This window comes from Bombus flavifrons, chromosome 1 (genome assembly GCF_040668555.2).
Source record: "Bombus flavifrons isolate JBK064 chromosome 1, iyBomFlav1_principal, whole genome shotgun sequence".
NCBI classification, from domain to species: Eukaryota; Metazoa; Arthropoda; class Insecta; order Hymenoptera; family Apidae; genus Bombus; species Bombus flavifrons.
The window spans coordinates 7,833,190-7,847,894 of NC_138442.1; the positions used below are offsets into that span (position 1 = coordinate 7,833,190).

A 14,705-nucleotide genomic window follows, 5' to 3' on the forward strand; every position below is an offset into this window, starting at 1 on the left:
ATCTACCGTGAGTGACCGGATCATCGCGTATTAACTGGACCAAATCATTCCGGTCTCTTACCTGTGTATACGATGTCGATACCAGGATTAAAAATAGTGAAAACTTCCAAGAAAATCAATTACAACGATAAAATTACTGTACTTTGAATAAATTTGTTTAGGGTAATTGTATTGTAGGTATTCTATTACGAGAAATTGTACAGCTTTCTTTTAACAGTATGTTATTCTTAAACTTGAATTGGAAAAATCAAATCGTAAAAGAAATACCACATGCGTGAATGAAACAGATTTCGCCTTTATCTATTACTTACTTGTCTTCACCTCCATTTTCTTATTATTTTTGTATTCATTGTAACCGTTATTCTTGTATTTTATTGGAGAAAGCGTTATACAAATTATTAAATGTTAAATGTTACAACTTATGGAACTATCTGCCATTCAGAATTGGCGCCAGTGGTTGATTGTCGAACTTCGGTGCATAGCGCTACTGTAGATGTATGGCGCTTTTGACAGTTTTGAAGGAAGCTTTTTATCTTCAAGTACAGGTAAATATATTAACGATCATCGTTATGAGAACGCCTTTCATACAAATTATTTTAATTTATCTTGTATTTCCTTGGCTTCGAAACTCTGATTTTAATACTTGTATCGTATGAAACCAGTGAAATTACATCACATGGTTCAGAAAATTAATCGCTTGTCAAATTTCTTTGTTAAATGTAAATCAAATTTAAGTCCACTTTATAGAAAATTAATTAATGCATATTTGAGAACAGCGATTTATTTGATGATGTAAAAATAAAGGACAAAGCAAAAAGAGACGTGTGATTCGTTGAAATAAATATTAATCAAAAGCAGATATGGTAGTTGTTCAGAAACATCGGACTAGAGAGAGCAGAAATTCCTTATCCTATTTGCGTGATGTCACAGTCTGATGCCAACTAGCCCCGCCACATTAAGCGCGCGTTACCCGGAAATTACAATTCCCCTGCAATAACTCCGAATTGCTCCTGATTCCACATCGTCGCCTATCGTTCACCAGTCTAAAAATCAGCCTGGCAAATTGTGTCGACTTTATGATGTTATTCTATTCGAACAGTTGCACGAGATTTTTCGGTCTTTCTTCGAGCCTGTCGATAATCGAACACCTACAGGAGCTCGAAGAAGAGTAACACCTGATCTTCGGTTCGATCCTATCGAATATCGCTCGCTACTTGGACCAAAAAAATCTTGGAGACAGCTATGTAATATCTGGTATTTTTTCTTCTCTTTTTTTAATTATGTAAAAATGTATAAACGTTACGTACGAAATTTCAACGATCGAAATGTACATGAAAGTTAGCTTATTTTTTCGTAATTAAAATTTTGTTCGAGAACGACAGAAGATGACGGTGACAGCGGGGCACGCAATGAAATAGTTTAACAAGAAACAGTTGGTTAAATTAACCGCATATTTTCTCCGGCCCAATAAATTGGAAAACCGCAGGCGTAAGTAACTTAAAAAGCGGTTCGCCTCGTTTCTCAACTCAGTGCCTCTTACCCTCCGCCGTAGAGTGCTTAATTATTAGCGGTTCCGAGTTTGGATCGGTTTCTTGTCGTTGGTGATAACGCCACTAACGAATGCCACTTTTCTACCGGAGCTACTATTCTATTAATAAATTTCATGGTAACGTTTCAACGCGGGAAAAGTTTATTTAGTCCAAATAATAGATTTCTAAAATTGTGTTGCCTTTAAGTCGTATAAAGGAAATTAAAATTATTTATAATCAAGGTCAATGTACATTTCGTTGGTTTTAATTATTGAATCCGAAAATGTCAGATAAAAAATTTCAATTCAAGAACTTGATATTGATCTTGAATACTCTTTCCAACAATATCTCTGTACATGAAATTATTTTGCTTTGAAATTGCTTAGTAGAAAAATAACTTCCTGTTTTCGGCATGTCGAAACAGTTTGTTACGTAGTTTGGTACTAAAGCAGCACAGTATTAACAGTATGTTTGTTGTATTATCATTGTGAATTATTCGCTTGTGCCAAAATACCTACACAAAATGTTCGACGCCATCAAGCGGAATAAAACTTTCGTGATTATGTGGCGATAGCCGTTGGTTCTCCGGTACCGTTAAATTTCATTAATTTTTTCGGTCCTTTTGAGAACTGGGGCAAAGCACATGTTTGGTGCATCGCCCGTATCCGTGATCCACGATCCGGCATCGTAAACCGAATACGACTTGAAGCTCCACCGTAATTCTGTTTCATATAACTTTAAAGTCGATTCGATTGCACTGCTCTGCGAGCTTATTCCCCTTATCGAGCTTTTCGGATAAGAATTGCTTGCCGATTAATCTTTCTAAACGGTATTACTTGGAGAAGATAAAGGACCTCTTGTGAAAGGTACATACTAGCTTTGAGTGCGCTCTCTATACTGTTTCAATTCAACGCTGCATAAAGTTATGACGTCCGTTTTGTTATTTGATCAAACACAAAAAATTTTCTTTTAGGAACCGCTGTCTTCGAACGTTCAACGCGTCTGCGCCGGAACAAAGCAAGGAAAAGCTTCTTGGTTTACTTCGTTTATAAAACAGCGCGCAGATAGAACGTCGATTCGCCCTGAACACAATTCAATGGTTGGGCAAATTATCACACATGAATTATCGGGTACGAGATTTAAACAGATGCTGCGATAGAACAGCATCGCGGATCTTTTATCAGCATCTGTACGAAGATTAATTATTCGCATTTACGATCAATCTGACTATTCTGTAACGACTACGAATATATATATATATATATATATATATATATATAGGATATACCGGTGTACCAACAGGGAGCGCGAGGAGAGACAAAACGTGAAATAGAAAAATGGTAAAAGCAGAGCTAATGGAAGAGATATGGTAACGGTGTTAACAGAGCTACGATATGTGAGGAGTAACGAATATCTTTGAAAGTGTCAGGCATAATTAAAAGCAATTTCTTAATTGCGCGAATTCGTATTATCTGAGACGGTTACGTGAGAGAATGTGCAGGGAGCTTCCTACCGAGAATAATTTTATTGTTCTAAAAGAAGCACGGAAAACGTAACATGTTCGTTAAGATAACGATGGAAAGAAGGAAGAAGGGTAAAAAAGCGATAGGAAGATGAAATCAAGAGCTAGCGAACACTTGTGGATGAAATACGCCGTGGGCATCGGAGAGAGGTGAAACGAGCAAGTGAAAACGAAGAGAGAGCCAAAAGGTGAGGAAGAAATCGGTGCACCTAGCGGGGTGAAGAACAGAAGAGGAAAACTATAGAAAAGAAGCATAGCAGCACGAGAGACGGTGAAAGATGATCCGAGGGTGAGAAAGAGAGAGAAAAAGAGAAAACGTGTATGGTGTTCAGGAGGTTTTCGGTGGTAGAGGGGAGAGAGCACTGCACGGTACGGCACGGCGCAGGTGTGCGCCGGTAGCCCGGTCGCTGGCATGGTATTCCGCACGCCTTAGGTGCGCGTGTGCGCCGAAAGAACGACAGTATGAAGATCAAAGCGTGTGTGGGTGCGCCTGTGCGGCACACAGGCACGAAACCCTCCAGTTTGATCGCGAAAGAGCGACGAGAGAACGCCAGTAACGGTACACTAAAAGGAGATAGGGTTGGTACTACGAATCACAGGGATGGAGAGAAAAGGAGAGAGTTAGCGACATAGGACAAAGTGTAGTTTGGGCCGTGTGGGCCGTAGGTGTTGAGATAGCGAAGAGTAGGGATGAAATTGAGAGAAGATAGGTAGGCGAGTAGATAGATAGGCAGGCAGGCAGGCAGGCAGACAGGCAGGCAGACAGGCAGGCAGGCAGGCAGGCAGGCAGGCAGGTAGCGATGCAGGCAGCGAGCCAGATGGCGAGGGTAGGAAGCAAGGTGGGCGGTCGAAGGGGTAGTAACGGATAGTAAGGGGAGTCGGGGGTGTTCGGTAGGGGATGCCGGAGGTGGCGGCGTACAGGGGGCGGCAGGCTGGTGGTGCGTCAGAGCCTGCAGTGAGCCCGGCAGTGAGGCGAAACGTTGGGCTCCGCGCGGGAGTCTCGTGGCCGCCCGCCTTTTCTTTTAAGTCGGGGTGCCTTTTTCCTTACACCCACCCCCGGCCCTCTTTTCGTCGCCCTCGCAGATCTACGGACCCATTGTCGCTCTATTTTCAAAGCACGCGAGTACCTCGCTCCGACTCATCGCCGTGATCGTTTCGCGTACGATCTCGTCACGGTTCGTTCTTCTGGTTCCGTTTCTTTTCTTCCGATCTCTTTTTTTTTTGCCTTGATCTCATCGGTTCGCCATGAGATTAGCCGTGGAGAGATGGTCCGGGATGCGATTCGCAGGCTGATTGCATCGCATTTGCAAGAGCACGCACAGAAGGGAAACTAGAGGGAAAAAGAGGAGAGAGAAACGGAGAAGGGGATAGAGACGGGATACTCGAAACGGGACGGTGATACTCGCGGAGACACCGTGAACGGCAGTTCGCTGCGGTACCGAAGGATCGTAGCAAGAAGACCGGTGGTGCGTGACCTCCGGCTCTAGCCACATGATACCGTGTTCGGTGCGTGCACGATCTCGTTACGGTTCTTTCAACAAGAAGAGGATATCGTGCGTTTCCCTGGTGATCATTGCGACGTATTGGTGGTATCGGTGGGTCGGTGCCGGTGTCGTTTGTCGCGGCAATATAATTCGGCGCTCGGTGGCAAAAAAGCAAGAATCGCGTTTCGTTTAGTGGCTGTTCGATGTCCCGAGTGAACGAAGAAAGGGAGAGGTGCAACGTGATCCGGTAGCGCGCCGCGACGTTGCCAATGTCAATGTTAACAGTGCTTGGAAGACGGTCACGGTGATATCGTTGTTGTACATACATGTATTTACGTCTATGTGTTTCCCTTGGCTCGACAACAGAACGGTTGCACGAGTGGATATAAAGAGTGTGAGAGGTAAAAAACGAAGAAAACAAGGTGCCACGAGCGTAGCACCGAAGGGCGGAGAACAGTGGGACTTTTGTTAGGGTATTCGGAGGAATGGTCGCGATCAAAGAGTTCGGGTGGATCGAGGAAGATCGAGAGATCGAAACGATTCGATTTCTTGAAAGCAGAGGAACAGAGGTGCCGCGTGTGCTTCTCTTGCCCGCGACCTCTCTCACGCACCGCCAATGCGGCTGAGATCGCGCGATCTCATTGGCTGCAATCGTGCCGTGGTGTCGGCGATGGGTACGTCCAAGTTCGATGCTCGTGTATGACCGAGGGGTACGCGTGTATTTTCTCTGTCACGCTTCTTCCTTTCGCTCTCTTCGAGTTCTTCTCCTCGACGAACGTTCCTTTGTCTTCTGCAGGTTTTCCCAATCTTCGCCGACCGTTTCTTCTTCTTTTTCTCCTTCGATGTTCCCCCGCAAATTTAACGCGTTCCTCGTAATCGTCTCTCGGTATACGTTTTACGAGAACCGGTCTCCTAGTTTTCGTTGGAACGCGATCACGAACGCGTAATGCGCCGTGTTTATATTTCTCCGTCGTTGATGTTGTGTCTGTGTGTCGTATCGTGCGATTGCGTGAACGGTAGAATGATTTCTCTGTGTAAATCATTCGGACGATAGCGATCGAGTGTGCGGAGAGACCATCGCAACTCCACTCTATAAGCGTTTCAAGACGTATCGGGTATCGTTATTCGCGGAAGCAATATACGCTCGAGTCGCGTTGAACCTAGACGTCGCGACCTAAGGAACGATCATGGTTGACTATCGCCGCTCACGCGACCGTCCAACAGTTTGAACTTTTAAACATCGATACACGATGTCGACGTTTGCTTAATGGTAAAACTTAGCCTTGTTTCCGAGCATCTATCGAGCAATTCCAACGCGGTGTTTCATCGTCACGAATCAAAAGTACGGTATTTCTGTTTGTTGTTTTGGTCGCGAAGCTTTCGTTTAAAACGTGAACCCGTTAGATATACGTGATAGCAATCGAGTGTGGTTATCTCGGCCGGGAAAAGGACGTGGCAAGGGAAACAAAGGGTAGGAAAGGGAAGGCATAATCAAGGTCGTTGATTCCTGCTTTGCTTCACGCGACCACTTACTTCGGTGCACCGGCAGTTTTTCATGCCACGCGAGCCGATAGTTCTCGTTTGACGATTTCCACACGTGTATATCTCGCTTTCACAATCAATACACCGTTATGACTATTTGCTAAGTGTCATTAAAGCGCGTCGTGTGTGATTCTCCTACAACGCTTACGTCTCTCCTCTACTTTCTCCCGTCTATATACTTCCGCTTTTTGATTCTCTACATTACCTTTATCTCTGCTTTATCTCGTCACGAACCAGATGGACTGTTACGCGGTCACGAGACCAGTTTAAACGCGAAGAATGAAATTCTCGTATAATCTTTACTACCCTGGCCAATAACCTTGGCTGAGATTGTACGTACACACACACATACACACACATACATATACACACACACATATATTTTTTATTCCTCTTTACGGCTCTATTCGGCTCGCTACGCCTATTTACTTACCCTTCGACCACTTTCTGCACTCCGTTCACCTCCTTCTTTTTATATTTAAGGGGCTCTGTTACGATGCTCGCCATCACTTCCTCTATGTAATTTTTATATTTATCCGTTTTAAATTTCGAGTTAGAACTTTTCCGAGTTCGTCTCGTACGGTGGATAGCGATATTACCGAAAGAGCGATATCTCGTAGAAATTTCTCGGCCATACGTACACGTACGTTCGAGGAAGCTTGGATACCGTTCTTGGACGAGGAAACGACTTAGGCTGTTCGTTTATAGCGAAATGCCATTCGCATTTAAGTATCTCGAACGGAGTTTCGAAATATATTCAGCCAGAAGACGAAGGTTCATACATTCGCGTTCGTCCTTTTTCAACCTACCGAGCAATCGTTATCTTCGATAGAGCCTATTTACTAAGTTTCAAAGCGCAAGCCATAGTAACGCGATCTCTGTAACACCTCTGACTGTATCGCGCGGTTAATCGACCTTAATTCATTAATTTGCCAATTGGACACGAACGACGCAATTCCGTCACAGTTAGGGAAAAGATATTACTCGGTTTGGATTTGTCACTTTGTTTATTAATTCAGTAGGGGTGGCTCTATCGCGAGCATCCAACTCTTGACAGAAATCACGATCCATCATCCTCCTGGCACGTAGTACTCGCTGGTTTTTTTATTCCACAGGCTGTCATCTTGCTCTTCGCGCTTCTTCGTCTCTTTGCATTTGTCTCCGTGTGTCTCGGCCCGTGGACGACGTTAGAAAACGACCTGTGGCGTTTCTTGCGATGCCAGTCACGCTGTTGTTCCTTCGTGAAAGCGATAATTACTCAGGCGGCGTCGGGAACGCCACTTCGAACGCCACTTCGCGAAGAAGCTTCCTATTCTTTGGAACGCGTGATAATTCTTCCGTTTCCTTCTTCCGAGTCATACGTTGCGAAAATTTTCGTACGAGTAGACTATTGTTTCGCCTTCCCACAAACGATAGACTCTCTGGTATTGTTGATTCACCGTTTTCTCTCTCCTTCTATCCCTCGAACACACGAGATTCGTTTACGCGTTTACAAACGACTTTTCTGCAACGATTTAGCGATATCCTGTTAGAGGAAAATTAACTGAAACGTAGGATACGTGCGAACCGAGTACTTAACTTGCTTCACGATCCCGCAGATGGCAGTGGTTCGGTCGAGGCGAGCAACGGGCATCGTCGCAACTAATCGGCAGTAAACTCGCGCGGAAATGTCGATCCGAGTCGAGAGGCGGAGAAAGATCGAAATCGAGCTTGTGCGTGGCTACGTATCTTCGTCGTGGAGAACAACGACCGTGCGGCTGGCTTCAGGCCAATACAAATCTAGCTAAAGGGTGAACGTGAAAACCAGGTGGAAGTGGAAGGTGGAAAAACAGAAGGCAGAGAAAAGGAAGACAGACAGGAAGTAAGGAAAGAAGACCCAAGCTGCTGACGAAGACGTTTCATAGTGAAATATTCGTGCTTTTGATTATATTCTCGTGTGCGGTGCAAGATGCGCTCGCGACGCCGTGACGGTGGCTGAAGGACGAAGAAACCGAGTGGCTCGTACAGCAGCCCTCGATTCCACCTGCCGACTCTCTTTTTCTTTTCGTTTTCCACGTCAACGAGACGCCGCACCACTCAGTATTCTTCTTCGCTTCGTCGCTTATCTCCTCGGCTTCACCGATTCGCCGCTCGACAAAGGTGAGGAGAATCCCACGTGAGAAGCAAATCAAATCGCGAAATACTTGTATGTTCGTAGATTTTCGTTCCGTGTCGTTTCTTTCAAGTTATTGCCGTTCTTTTAGTATTAGAACGTTCACGAGAAACAGACGTTCACGAGCATCTCGTTCTTCCAGCAATCGATGGTCTTTGAATAGCGTGCAGTTGTTTCAATAACACGATCCAGTTTCTTCGAGCATCCGAACGTGAGTCGCGTGTTTCGCGTTAATCTAGAAAAATGTATCGTCTTTTTGGTTGCTGGGAAGAGGAAAACTCTGCGTCTAGCAGATACACGGAAGTTCTGCGGCAAATTTCGCAGATCGCGATGTGAAATAATTGCGCTGTCTCGAGTCGGAACTTGCTGGAATACCGATCCGTGTATGTCTAATCGTCAAAACGTTCCGTTGCCACCGAGAAATCTCATCGATCGCGACAACTTTTCCGCCGGAATTAGACCATAGTTTGCCCGGGATTGTCTTACACTTCGCTTTGTCTTCTGCTCGTTCGATCGATAGCAGCGTCGATGGAATTCGAATTCGTCGCGGCTCGGCAAATCGAAAGTTCAGCCGGTTCGTTGGCTGGTCAACCGTGCTACCGTAGTTTCTATCCGCCCACAAATTGATAGTTCCCCCTTCGGCCAGATCGTCGTTCCTTTGTCGCGCGACAAGAAATCTCTGCATATAACGAGATTTTTCCCGTTCGTGAAAATAGGAGCGGTCGGTGGCTCGTAAATTCGGTCTGGCCATTTCCTCCGCCACGTTGTCCCAGCTGAATTACGACTGCGAGAAATGACATTAATTCCACGGAGAAACGAATTAATTTCGTCGGAACCTGGTTAGCGTTTATATCGCGGTACAATTGCTTGTTTTCGCCTTCGTCGATTTTGCTATATTTCATCTACGCGGCCAATTCAACGCGTGCTGATGTAATCGATGTAATCGAGCGAGTCGCATTCCAAGACACGCTGGCTGCCTGGTAATTGAAAATCTTCAATATTTCCTGGTTAATCAGACGCGACAAGCGCGTCGCATCCACGTAAAATGTCCGTTACGATATATTCCGAGCGGAATTTCTATTACAGTGCAAAACATAACCGAAGCAACATAAGCTGTAATTTTGATTATTATCGCGCGAATCTCTGGATATTTTGCCGAGTGCGAAACACACGCGCCTGATTCGAAAGCTTTTTCTTTCGCGTGTTTCAAACTCCGCTTCGTGTCGTATAATTTATCGTATTCGAACGTGTGCAATTCTGATCGATGCGATACGCGCGAATATTTTTGTTTAATTGGCACATCTTGTGGCAAAATTGTTAGAAATTTTCGAGAATTATTGTATCCCTGATTTCTATCATGCGAAAGTAATTAGCGTCGATTATTGTACACGAGATGGTACACGAGGCGATCCCGTTTACAAAGAGGCTCAAAATTTTATGGACGCTCCTTGTAGGAGTGTCACTCAATAGCTTCTTTGTCTTCGAGGCTTCTATTTTATAATGAACGACCTTAGGTAAATAGATATAGGTAACCTTTGTCTGTAGCCTGGAACTCGAGTTCGTCACTTGCATTGTTTACAGCTTATAACCTCACCCCAGCCTCGATTTTTGTATCTTTGCGGAAAATCCGAAATATTACGCACGCTCTTGTCAAGAGACACGCGTCGCGAAGTAGCTTCTCGACTGATGAAAATTCATGGAATCGAGTGCGGGTTCGGCGTCTTGTTTCGCTCTTCGTTCTCCTCCCCTCTCGGGTTTGTCTCGTGTTCTCTGCAGAAACCGTAAGATCCAAGAGCAGTTTGTCGACTTTCGATTGCGATACGATGGCATACGGTATGTAAAATTTAATTGCCGACCGTTACGAAGTTTGACGAGCCTCGGCGAACGATTTGGCGAGATGGTTAAACAAAGTTCGAAAGTGCTGTATTTCGGCGACGCGAGGCTCGGCTGGTAGTTAGACGAGCTACGCGACTAAGGCAGAAGTCGGACTCGATATGGTTAAAACTTTGTTCCATTCGCTGCAACGTACTTTGCCTAGATTCGAGAAAAGCAGGACGCAGGGATAAACTAAAAAGCGTGTTTGTGTTCGCAGCGAAGGCCAAGGAAAACACGTGAAAAAAAACCTGAGGCGACACGGAGCCACGAAGAAACGTAGGATTGGAAAAGGAAGGGAGGCGGAAGGGAAGAGGGAACGTGGCGAAGCCGAGAGCTAGCAAGTGGAAAAAGAGAAGAAAAGGAGTAAAACACGAAGGAAGGTATCGTCGGAGGAAAGCTGCACCAGTAGCAGAAGCAATCGAAGAGAGAAACGATTAGGTGGTTCGGCAACGAGCTTTTTCGTTCGTGGAATGTGGATCGGGCAAAGGTGGTGCGGGGCCGAAAAAGCCTTGTGAAGAAACTAAGGATTAGATGGTGGAGGTGCTGGAGAGGCGGGCTAGGGAGCCTACGGGGCCGATCAAGGCACCTCGCACCTACCCAGGGCCTGGCAGCCCTGCGAACTGCGTCCTCGCTAGAGTGCACTCGCAACCGCGTCGGCGGCTGCGTCTCTCCTACGTTCTTTTCCACCATGATTTCTTAATTTCAAGGCTGTTCGCTCTTCTTACCGATTATTATTCGCCGCGGCAGCAGGCCAAAGCAGGCGAAGCGGCGCAGCTTGCTTCCAATTTACTACCCGTCGAGGACATTGGTCGCGCGGACCTCTTCGGCTTGCAGAGGAGGCTGGAGATCGAGGTCGAGGCGCGTGGCGCCGCGAGTGCAGTTGTCGGCGGCGGATACGAGCACGCGGAACGCTCGAATTTTGAACGCGGCGGTGGCGTATCGGATCGGCTACGGATCGAGAAAAGGTGCTGCGAGCAGAACAAGGTGACAAGGGGGGAGGATAAGTGGTGGTGGGAAAAAGTGGTGCCGCAGAAGAGAGCAGTGGTTTCGGCCGGGCTAGAAGATCGTGCGGAGCCCAGGAAGGGCTCCTTAGGAAGGAGCGAGACTGGCGAGCGCAATGTGGCAAAGCGGCGGCATGGGCGCCCATGCGGCCAACAATCCATGGATGAAATTAATGGGCATTGTCCACAAGGAGAGGAGGCATCACGATTCGGGCTCTGCCGCTGCCGCCGCTTCCGGTGTTCAGGGCTCTGCGACTACTGGCAGCAACGACCGGACGCTCAATCAGTGAGTCATACCACTGCTACACTTTTCTTTCTTCTTCTATCTTTTTCTTACCTCTTTTAGTTTCCTTTTTATAGAGCAAGTCTTTAGCGTGCGCGATCAACTTTACGCCGTAGATCCGACTCTAGTTTACGACCGAATGGAGCGGGCTTTCGCCCGAGGTAGTTCGTATTCAACGAGAGTCCAGCATACTTTTTCAGCGGAGAGTACTCGAATGCGCTGCGTTTGTTGGTTTACTCCGCTTTACGAGTTCGAATTCAACAGCCGTTTTACTTCCGCACAAGCGCGACCATGTGGCGCTAATAATTTTTATAAGGAAGAAGGAAAATCATTTTTTCCAAATTAGCCATCGTAGTTTCCAGGCCTTTTTCCCCTCAAAGGTTTTAAGCGAGAATCGCGATCGTCGGTGATCTCGCGAAATTACGTGGAAAATCGCGGTGATAGCTTTCACGGCTAGAAGAATACCTCGACGTTTCTTACTATCAGGCGATGATTAATCGAAAGCAAATGCGGATAATTTAACATTAGTTTTCCACTCGCTTAACTGGCCTCTTTTTATCTCCTCTCGCGGGGCTTGCACAGCCTGTCGCGGCAATTTAATAAATTACAACTCAATCGCGATATCAGCATCTGCTACGGGATCGAGCTTCTCTCACCCTCTGCTTATTTCGTCGATACAGCCGCGCAATGTTCGATTCATAGAAACGAGCATCCTGCTACGTGTTCCGTTCTTGTTCAAGAGAATCGTCTTTAGACGACGATCTCGAACAAATCTCTCTTCCGTTTGCTCACACGCGTTCGTAATATCGATTGCACGTTTGGTCGGTGGCTACCGAGCTTGGTCCAGCCGTGTAATGAAACCGTCAAGTGAAAAAGAGCACTCGAGAGGGTAAAGCACTACTTTTCGCGTTGACGAAGAGTTCTATGCACGTAGCTTATCGGCGGTAGCTTGCCGCGTTGATCGCACGGAAATATTTCTCGTGGTCTGGTATCGGACAGCAGATTAAAGGTGAATCGCGCAGGGAAGGGGTGGCGAAAGATATCTCCGATATCGGAAGCGTCTCGAACAAAGCTGATAACCGTGTACAATGGCTTTGGCTTTATTTGCCCGAGCGACAAAACTCCTGGCAGGATCTTTTAATGGTTCCACGTCCTCTGTCTCAATACGCCCATCGGGGCATTGTCGATTTTGAAAAATCCGCGGACAAGCATCGGCCTCTTTGTTTCTCTTTCGCCTGGTTTTCAACGATGCCGAGTGTTTTCCTCGGCACCGCTCTAACAATGCCACGTCGCTTGCTGCTCCACCACTTTCGCAACCGCTGCTGCATACAAACGCAGCCCGTAAACGTCGTATCGTGGCGCAGCAAGTCCGCGTGCCGGAGCGAGTGTTGCCACGATTAAAAACCACCCCTACGCTTTTTCGCTTTTCTTTTCTTCTTTCTATTCGTCTGTTTTTCGTTCTCGAAGGGTTTAGGTTGCGACCAAAGCAAACAACAAGCAAGGGGTACGTGGGAGGGAAAGGGACACAGGCATCGCTCCTCCGCCATTCACAATGCTTCCTCCCCTTTTTCCATTCAGCTCCATCCGCCAGACCTACTTGTTTTCTGATAAATACTTTCTCTTTGAATTTCGAACCTGTTATTCCGACTTCGTCGCTCTGTGACCGATCTTTCCATTCGATCGTCCACGCCGATCGTATTCGCAGAGGCCGTCTACAGAGTCGTAGCCAAAAATTTCCCTTACGTTCCGCATTGACTCGTCTCCCAACCTGAACGTCTCTTGGAAAGACTAACCCATTGTTAGCACGCGACCTTCTTCTCGCGGGTTTCGATGCTCCTTAACACTAGAACTACCGATATTTGACACGAAGCTATTTCTACCAAAACCAGTGAAAATGACTGGTCTTTAAAAAATACGAAATAATAGAATATTTTTGTATTTATTGATTTATTACTTTCTTACAATAGCAATTCCATGTTATGTAGTATATTTTTGCTATTATGAATCCATTTGGGACCATAATCCCTAAACAAGGGTTGACACATTTATAAAATTGTAGAACCGGTCATTTTGACTGGTGTGGTATTTCCAGTGTTAGCATCCAGTGATCCAGCGAATGATCCGGAATTTTCCTGATAACTGATATCGTCATATCGAATGATACGCAGTAAAAATTTGAAAAACGTGTGGCAAGTTGTACAAAACGGGAAAACTGGTTAATTGGCGTTCGATAAACTGATTGCAGGATCCTTTTACACTTTAACAAGTACCAGTCATTTTGGCTGGTATTGGTATAAGTAGCCTCTACACAAAATTATTTTCAGTTTGAATACATAAAGATCAAAATAAAATTCATTATATTATTCTTTTAGTTATCGTTACGAAAGTTATTACACCATTATGAAGTAGGAATTTTAAAATAAAATTGTAAAACCAGTCAATTTCACTGGTGTGGTAGTTCTAGTGTTAAACGCGGAGAAATACCAACGAGGTATAACAGGTTCACTTGGTCTAGAGTTTCGACGAAATAGCAATTTTCCACACGATAGATTAGAATTCTAATATTTTTTTCTAATAATAATTCTTCAAGGTGGTTGTCGTTAACCGGTTCGAGTAGCTTCTCGCATTTTACGATATACAAATCTTGGCTGTTTTCGTTTAGCACTTGTTTCGTAAGGATGCTAAGGTACGCTCGGTAAACTCATTCCGGACGGGGCATTAAAGGATAGCTAATTTCCTTTTTCGAATTTGCTGCAAGTGGCAGCTGCGTTTCCTATGCAAATTCCACCCTGCACATCCGCTACACTCTGGCTAATTTTTCTAGTACTTTGTTCTGGAAATATTTATCAAATTTCGTTTAGAAGAATACTTGGTTTATTTCACGATACTACGCGCACTGTGTTTCGATAAAATGGGAAATATGTTCTCCAGTTGCCTACTTTAATTAGGAATTCCCGATTAGTATGATCTTCCGGAAGAAGCAATATCGCTTTAAAGAAGAAGTAACCGTAGCTTCGCTATCCTCTTTCCCGTTTCCGTACGACCTTCCTCTCTCGCCTTACTGTCCGTATCGTTAGCCAAGTCGAGTACTGCGGTCAATTCTCTTCGCGAATTCCTTTTATCACGTATTTATTATTAAAAGGAGCTTGAAAATTGCAGTTTCTTCGATCCACCGATTCCTACGCGTTTCTACAGAAACTTGATTTCTCACTCTCAATGCAGTTGAGAATATCTTCTCCCTGCGGATAATTCAATATACGTCGAGTATCGAATTATACATTCGCCGATTCGATGCGAACTAACACGTGGTGATTTTT

The 14,705-nt window shown here is 45.4% G+C and overlaps 1 protein-coding gene across 2 annotated transcripts in view; it reads left to right on the forward strand.

The window, feature by feature from the left end:
* Positions 1 to 7,971: 7,971 nt before the first annotated feature.
* Positions 7,972 to 14,705, forward strand: part of shaker (potassium voltage-gated channel protein Shaker) — a 182,191-nt gene continuing 175,457 nt past the window's right edge. Inside the window, exons 1-2 of one of the 2 annotated variants that reach the window (XM_069115210.1) lie at positions 7,972 to 8,216; positions 10,322 to 11,391. In XM_069115210.1, the coding sequence (XP_068971311.1) occupies positions 11,222 to 11,391 (170 nt within the window). In that variant the 5' untranslated portion in view covers positions 7,972 to 8,216; positions 10,322 to 11,221. Of the gene's footprint in view, positions 8,217 to 10,321; positions 11,392 to 14,705 lie in introns of those variants that run through there. The other variant, XM_069115182.1, reaches the window with a different exon arrangement.